At 44.9% G+C, this 9012-nt stretch overlaps 1 protein-coding gene across 1 annotated transcript; it reads left to right on the top strand.

Moving 5' to 3' along the window:
* Positions 1–304: 304 nt before the first annotated feature.
* On the top strand, positions 305–1231 carry LOC100662897 (taste receptor type 2 member 143-like). The gene has a single exon (XM_003420571.1). The coding sequence runs from the start codon at positions 305–307 to the stop codon at positions 1229–1231; it is 927 nt and encodes a 308-aa protein (XP_003420619.1).
* Positions 1232–9012: the final 7781 nt, after the last annotated feature.

Below are 9012 nucleotides of genomic sequence, written 5' to 3'. Positions count from 1 at the left end.
CAAAAAAAGAACTATGGGTGCTTTTGGTCCCCTGAGCCTCTGTTCTCTTGGCATTTCCTCACATCTGCTCAGATAAAAAAAAAGAACAGGCAAATTCAGGCTATGCAAATGGAGGCCACTGTCACTGAGATGGAGTGATTTGCATGTGAGGAGCTCAAGGGGAGCTCTTCTCCAGTCCCAGGGAGCAGTGGGGATGTGGCAGGCAGCTAGGCTACTGAGCGAATCTGTGGAGAGGATTTTCAGGATTTGCTGACTGAGAGGCTGTTTTGTCCATGGATGTGTCCTGAGTTCAGGCCAGGAGAAGATGCCCACCTTGCCCACACTATTCTTCATGGCCATCTTCTTCCTGGGGTCCTTGGCTGCCATGCTGCAGAATGGCATCATGGCAGCCGTACTGGGATGGGAGTGGGCCTGGGGCCATGCACTGCCTGCGGGGGACATGATTGTGGCCTGCCTGGCCACCTCCCGGCTTGGCCTGCATGGCATGAGCATCGTGAACAGTCTCCTGCCTACCCTCAGCATCAGGGACAACGTGCACTACATCCGCATCCTCTGGGACTTCAACAACATGCTCAACTTCTGGCTGAATGCCTTGCTCTCTGTCTTCTACTGTGTGAAGATTACCTTTTTCTCCCACCCTGCTTTCCTCTGGCTCAGGTGGAGGCTTTCCCGCTCTGTGCCCACGCTGCTGCTGGGCTCCCTGGCCATCTCCGTCCTGACCACCATCCCCTCAGTCATTGGGCATATCATTGCAATTCAGATGGCGGCCTCCAAGACTCCCCACACCAACAGTAGCTGGGTTGATCAAGCGATAACCTTCCGTCAGAAGTTCTTCCTGCTCCATGAGACTCTGGTGCCTTTGTTGCCCTTTCTGCTGTTCCTGGTATCCACTGCTCTGCTCATATTCTCTCTATGGCAGCACCTGCGTCAGATGCAGGGTAGCCATCCCGGGCCTCGGGATCCCAGCACCCAGGCACACACCGTGGCCCTCAAGTCGTTGTCCTTCTTCCTTGTCTTCTACACATCCTACTTCCTGTCCCTGATTGTGACCGTGATGAATCTTATGCCCCTGCATCTCCATTGGTACTGGGTCTGGCAGGTGGCGATCTACACCAGCATCTCTTTACACTCCACCTTCCTGCTTCTCAGCAGCCCCAGGCTCAGGAGGGCCCGAAAGAATGGGCTGCTGGACTGCTGGGCCATAGGCTGTAGGGGCCTGGACAGAGGATAGATCCCTTCTGAGGGCTCAGGTAAGGAGCCAGTGCTGGACTGAGCAATCTCATGTGAGATGAGGAGGTGTAGGTGTGGACCCATCCTCTTCTCCTCTTGCTCCACTCCTTCTTCCTTTCCCACCACTCCCATGACCCCAATTATCTGCTCCCTTTCCTCTGTCTTACCTACCACCAGTGGGTGGTGCAAACAGTTAATGTGCTCTGCTGCTAACTGAAAGTTTGGAGGCTTTTGTCCACCGAGAGGACTCAGAAGAAGAGGCAGTGGTGGTTCAGTGGTAAAATTATTGGCTTCTATGTGGGAACCCCAGGTTCCATTGCCAGCCAGAACGTCCCATGTGCAGCCACCACCTGTCTGTCAGTGGAGGCTTGTGTGATACTATGATGCTGAACAGGTTTCAGAGGAGCTTACAGACTAGACAAACTAGGAAGAAAGAAGTGTAGATCTACTTACCAAAATCAGCCATTGAAAAACTTACAAAGTGAAGTTCTACTCTCACACATATGGAGGCGCAATGGTACTTGTCTTCCCAACATCCCCTAGTTTGGATCACAGACCAGGGGTGGTGGACCTGTTTTCTTCCAGGCCCCTCAGGCTTTGACAACTTTTCTCCTCCGGGTCTTTGCAGACCGAGCAGCTGAATGATGTTGTCCAAGTGTCATCTGGTCTGAAATCCCTTCAGAGACCTGTAGTGGCCATTGGTTATATCTGCGCTCAAGCTTTGTTGGTGTGGACAGCCCAGGCCCTTCTGCTCCCTGACACCAAAGATACTCCTCACCTTAGCCCTACTCTCTGATAGATTTCTTTGCTTCAGCCCAGGAAAGCCTCTCTCCAGCCTCCCATTCTTTCTTCCCTCCAGCTTCCAGGTCATTAACCCTCCTGGAAATTCTTCCTTCCATCCCTCTGCTAATCATTTCCTTCTGCCAAACCCTTGTTGTTAGCTGCTGTCAAGTCATGGCTGACTCATGGCGACCCCATGCACAACAGAACAAAACACTGCCCAGTCCTACACCATCCCCGTAATTAGTTGTGGGTCACACTGTTGAGATCCATAGTTTTCACTGGCTGATTTTTAGAAGTATATCTCCAGGTTTTTCTTCCTAGTTCATCCTAGCCTGGAAGCTCCACTGAAACCTGCTCAGCATCGTATAAAGCCACAACCTCCACAGAGAGACGGGTAATGGCTGTGCAGGAGGTACATTAGCTCGGAGTCAAACCTAGGCTTGATTTGTCAGGCACCTATGCGTGTTTGATAACTCAGAGTAGAGTTGTTAACAGAGGGTGGATATGGTGCTAGCTGTTGTTGTTAGGAGTTGCGGAGCTGGTTCCGAATCATAGTGATCTTATGTGCAACAGAACCAAACACTACCTGGTCCTTCACCACATTCATAATTGTTGTTATGCTTGAGCCCATCTTGCACCCACTGTGTCAAGTCCATGTCCTTGAGGGTCTTCCTCTTTTTGGCTGACCCTCCACTTTACCAAGCATGCTGTACTTCCCCAGGAACTGATCTCTCCTGATAACACGTTCAAAGTATGTGAGGCAGTCTTGCAAACCTTGCTTCTAAGGAGTATTCTGGTTGTATTTCTTCCAAGACAGATTGATTCATTCTTTTGGTAGTCCATGGTATATTCGATATTCTCTGCCAACACCACTCTTCAAAGGCCTCAGTTCTTCTTCGGTCTTCCTTATTCATCGACTAGCTTTCACATGCATGTGAGGTAATTGAAAACACCATGGCTTGGGTCAGATGCACTTTAGCCTTTAAGGGGCCATCTTTACTGTTGAACACTATAAAGAGGTCTTTTGCAGTAGGTTTGCCCAATGCAATGTTTGTTTTGATTTCTTGACTGTAGGTTTCATGGGTGTTGATTGTGGATCCAAGTAAAATGAAATCCTTGACAACTTCAATCTTTTCTCCATTTATCATGATGTTGCTCATTGGTCCTATTGTGAGGATTTTTGTTTTCTTTATGTTGAGGTGTAATCCACACCAAAGTCTGTGATCTCAGTAACTGCTTCAAGTTCTCTTCACATTCAGTAAACAAGATTGTGTCATCTGCATAATGCAGGCTGTTAATGAGTCTTCTTCCAAACCTGATGCTCCCTTCTTTTTTATACAGTCCAGCTTCTTGGATTATTTTCTCAGCATATAGATTGAATAAGTATGGTGAAAGGATACAACCCTGAGGCACACCTTTCCTGAATTTAAACCTTGGAGTATTCCCTTATTCTGTTTGAACAACTGCCTCTTGATCTATGTAAAGGGTCCTCATGAGCACAATTAAGGGTTCTGGAATTCCTATTCTTTGCAATGTTATCCATAATTTGTTATGATCCACAAAGTCAAGTGCCTTTGCATAGTCAATAAAACACAGATAAACATCTTTCTGATATTCTCTTCTTTCGTCCAGGATCCGTCTGACATCAGCAATGATGTCCATGGTTCCACATCCTCTTCTGAATCTGGTTCGAATTTCTGGCAGTTCCCTGTTGATATATGGCTGCAGTCACTTATGTACGATCTTCAGGGAAGTTTTGTTTTGTATGATATTAATGATAATATTAGTTAATTTTCACATATATAAATACATATACATTTAGACATATATATGTATGCACACAGACACACACACACACACACACACAGCAAAACAAGGAAGAAATACTAAAACCAATTACAATCTCTGTTTCTGCAACTGGTTCATGTGGTTGTAGCTGGTATTTAGAACTACCTTTTCCTGCCACCCATTCTGTATTCCCTTTGCCCTCCAAAATTACCTCAGCTGACCATGGCTATTTGCCTGGTGGGGCAACCCAAACATTCGTTCTTGAAGAAGCCATTAGTAATCATGTTGGAATTGGGTTGTTCTAGTTTTCCATTGACTTTAATTGCAGGTCATGGTAGTATTGAGGAACATCCTAACGGATCTCTTGTACTACAGACATACTCTTATTTGCCTCCATTATGCAACATCAATCTGATTTCCCCTTGGTAGTCAGAATTAATCACGCCAGCCAATACAATCACTACCTCCTTCGCTTGTTGATCCAGAGGCCAGAGGAGCCCAAAGGGACTGACTTTCATTCTTAACTTCCAGTTCAATGGAATCAGTGTTGTGTCTCCTGGTGGGAACATTCTTCCCTTTGGAACTAAGACTTCTAGACCCACAGAGCAAAGTGTCATGGGAATAGAAAGCAAAAATTTTGCAAGTGGGTCAATAGAGGTAATAGTGAGTGGTACCACTCCCATTTAAATCGCTTGATTCCTGGACCCATGCATCCTGGCTATGGGAGAAAGAGCACCGGACATTGCAGATTTGTTTAGAGCATATAAAGCCTCCTGGAGAACATTGCCCCAAAGCTGCAAGGTATTGCCACCTAGCTGGTGCTGTAATTATGTCTTTAGAAGGTTATTCCGTTATTCTATCAAGCCAGCTGCTTCAGGATGTTGGGTAAGATGGTGAGACCATGAACACAGGCCCGTTTGCTGTGAAGTACGTCCCTTGATCTGAGGCAATGCTGTGTGGGATACCATTGCAGTGGATAAGGCATTCTGTAAGTCCACGAATAGTAGTTTTGGCAGAAGCATTGCATACAGGGAAGGTAATTTGATCCAGAGTAAGTGTCTATCCCAGTATGAACAAAACACTCCCTTTCCATGATGGAAGCAGTCCCTTTTCATGATGGGCAGCTCAGGCCCCATGGTATCTTAGTGGCCCAGAGTTAAGTGTTCAGTGGCTGCTAAGACCCAGTAACATACCAAAAACTATTTCTCAATCAACCTGCCTCCAGGTTGCTGGCTGATTCCCCTGAATACTGGTGCCATAAAGGGGACTCAGTGTTGGTCTTGGCTGCTGGCAGACTGGACACTCAGCAGTGGCTGTAGCCAAGTCAGCCTTGGTGAGTTGATGTTCATGTTGCTGAGCCCATGCATAACCTTCATCCCTGCTACCATGGACACGCTACTCATAAGCTCATTGGGCAATGATGGGAGCAGCTGGGGAAAGGGGATGACCTGTTTCCACAGAAAGTGTGATCCTATCCACTTGATTGTTAAAATGTAGTTCTGCTGAGGCCACTCTTGGATGAACAGTCACAAGAGACACAAATGTCTTCACTGCTTTGGCCCACTCAGAGAGGCCTATCCACATACCTCATCCCCTTACTTCCTTGTCTCCAGTTTTCCAATCATGTTCCTTTTAAGTCCCAGACCATCCAGCCAAATAATTGGTCATAGCCTGTGAATTAGTATACAATTGCACATCTGGACATTTATCCTTCTAAGTAAAGTGAAGAACCAGGTGTAGTGCTCAAAATTCTGCCCATTGAGAGTATTTCACTTCACCACTGTCCTTCAGAGAGTTCTTAGAAAAGGTCTGTAGGGCTGACGCCGTCCACTTTCGAGTGATACCTGCATATCACACAGAATCATCTATCAACCAGGTATGAGTTTTATCTTCCTCGGTCAACTTGTCATGAGGAATTCCTCATGAGCCCATAGATGCAGACTGGGAGAGGGCAGGTAATGTTACAGAAGTGGAGACCATGGGCATTTGGGCCACTTATTATGTAGCTCACTTGTGCCTTCAGGTTGTGCTAGGGCCTGAGCTGGTATATTCCATTTAAGGATGGAATGCTGCTGTGCACATCTGGCTTTATGGCTCTGTGGGTCAGACAACACCTAGTTCATGATGGGCAGCTCAGGCCCCATGGTATCTTAGTGGCCCAGAGTTAAGTGTTCAGTGGCTGCTAAGACCCAGTAACATACCAAAAACTATTTCTCAAAAAGAGGGTAGTTATCTGCATAGGATGGCAGAGCTTTGCTCCAAATCCTATGGGTCTGAGCTGTTATTCACAAGTAGGGGACTGCCAAAGACTCCATACAACATCTGTCTGCACTGATACTACAAACACCTTTTGATTAGGCAGATCACATGGCCCAAATATGGGATCACCTTGCACGACAGCCTGAACCTGTAGGAGACCCTTCTCTTGTTCTGGTCCCACTCAAAACTAGAAGCTTTTCGAGTCACTTAACAAACAGGCCAGAGTAGCACACTCAAATGAGGGATATGTTACCTCCAAAATCCAAAGAGGTTTACCAGGCGTTGTGCCTCCTTTTTAGTTGTGGGAAGAGCCAAATGTAATAACTTAGTCTTCACTTTAGAAGGAATATCTCAACTTGTCCCACACCACTGGGTCCCTGGAAATTTCACTGAGGTAGAAGGCTCCTGAATTTTTGTCAGATTAATTTCCCACCCTGTAGCATACACATTTTACCAAAAAGCCCAGAATTATAGACATTTTTTCTTTACAAGTCCAATGTGCATAATGTCATCAATGTAACAGACCTGTATGACGTCTTGTGGAAGGGAAAAGTGATCAAAGCCCCTATGGATTAAATTATGACATAGGGCTGGAGTGTTGATATACTGCTGAGGTAGGACAGTGAAGATGTATTACTGGATGTGCAAGCTAAAACAAACTGCTGCTGGGGTTCCATTGATAATGAGAAAAAGCCATCAGCCAGATCAATTGCTGAGCACCAGATCCAGGGATGCACTAATTTGCTAAAAGCAATGAAACTACATCTGGAATAGTAGCTGCAATTGGAGTCACCACGTGGTTAAGTTTACAATAACCCATTTTCATTCTCCAAGATGCTTCTGTTTTTTACACAGACGAAATAGGCAAATTGAATGAGGATGTGTTGGGAATTACTATCATTGGATCTTTCAAGTCCTTGACGGTGGCAATAATCTCTGCAAACCCTCCAGGAGTGCGATATTGCTTTTGGTTTACTGTTTTCTTATAAACAGGTGGTTCTATTGGCTTCCACTTTGCTTTTCCTATTGTAATAGGCCTTATCCCACTTGTCGGAGGTTCAGTGTTGGAGTTTTGCCATTTGCTGAGCATATCTATCCCAATTATGCATTCTGAAACTGGGGAATCACTACAGATTGAGTTTGGGGACCCACCGTGAAATGAACCTAAGCTAAGACTCCATTAATAACCTTACTGCCATACGCTTCCATTCTGACTGGTGGGCCTCAGTGATGTTTTGGCTCTCCCGGAATTAGTGTAAGCTCAGAGCCAGCATCCCATAATCCCTGAAAAGTCTGATTATTTCCTTTACCCCAGTGAACAGTCACTCTTGTAAAAGACTGTAGATCCCTTTGGGGAAGGCTGGGAGAAAGATTAACAGTATAAAATTTTGACAGTGCATTGAAGTACTTCCTCAAGGGGACCTGACCTTTCCTTCATTCAAGAGGTTGTGGGTCTTTAAACTGGTCAAATTTTGGAAATTGATTGAGGGATCGTGACTCTGTATTCTGGCTATTCCAGTTAGACTGCTTTTCACTTCAGCTAGAATTCATCTGCTTGTACAGATCAATTGAATTAAATCTCCTTCTTTCACCTGTTTGTCTAGAGAAAGTAGGACCATCCAACCAGCTTCCTTGTACTTCTCATTATAACAAAATTGTAGAAAGGTATCACACACGCAATCACCCAGAGCCTCACCTTTCATCAATACCTGATTTATTGTTTGTGATATTTTGCATATTTATATTGCTACCTCACACAGAGGATTAGCAGAGCCCTCTTTACTACTGGAAGCAGAGTCATCAACATCTTTAAGACTAACAAGACTTGGAAACCAATTTAGAAAACTCATCTTTATAATTTTGTTTTTCTAGAACCACTCTCAGTACCAAATGTCTTAGGCTAGGTTCTGTAGAGAAGCAAAACCATTAAAGTGTATAAATACATATATATATATAAAGAGACAGAGAGAGTGAGAGAGAGAAAGAAACTTAATAAGGAAATAGCTCACGAGGTTGTAGAGGCTGGAATGTCCCAAGTGTGTAGGTCAGGATAGAGGCTTCTCCTGATTCATGCAGCTGCATGTGCTGGTGAGCCTGATTGGTAGGTCAGAGACCAAGGCTTTTGTACACAGACTGTGATGACTGATGAATCCCAAGGTCGGCAAGCAAGGCTGTGTGTAGGTAAGTTGCTAGCTCAAGTCCCAAGAACCAGAGGTCAGATGAACAAGAGCAAGCTGCAGGATACAGGACAAAGAAAAAGCCCCCAAACTTGCTAGAATGTATGTTTATATATTTGATGAAGGCCATACACTAAGGAAACTCATTCAGTGATTGGCTACTCACAGCAGATCCCATCATGGTGGTGATCACGTATCAAATCCTACCAAGGAAGTAATCATATGATCATATGATGCCAAAACACTGAGAATCATGGCCCAGCCAAGTTGATACACAATCTTAATCATCATGCCAAATAACAATATGACTTCTCAGCATAAAGTTCCCTTGTAGCCCTTTACTTTGTCCTCACTATATTCTTGCTCTACTAGTAGTGAGAAGGCCTTGAAGAGTCCATGAGAAGTGTTCAACAGGAAAAAGTGGGAACCCTGACACGCTGACAAAATCGGTAAAACCAACACAACTTTTTCCTCTGTCAGTTCCATAGTCTGGATCTTCACTTTCAGTTCTTCCAGCTTCACGTGTTTCTGTTAACAAAGTTGATCAGCTTTTAATGTTTCCTATTTCTTCAAAATTAGCATTTAGTTTTCATTGCTAATCCACAGACCAACACTCCAAAGTCTTTGCCAGGAGGGAAGTATTCAGGGCATGATACCTCGCTCCCTTTTCCACTTGCAACGTTCAATGCCACATTTTATTACCCTACCTGAGTGAATGTATTCTACATTTAAAACATTTAAAACAACAACATTTTTTTCACTTCTATGTCCTGCT

Source organism: Loxodonta africana, chromosome 8 (genome assembly GCF_030014295.1).
Source record: "Loxodonta africana isolate mLoxAfr1 chromosome 8, mLoxAfr1.hap2, whole genome shotgun sequence".
NCBI lineage: Eukaryota > Metazoa > Chordata > Mammalia > Proboscidea > Elephantidae > Loxodonta > Loxodonta africana.
This window is presented reverse-complemented; position numbering and strand designations above follow the sequence as displayed.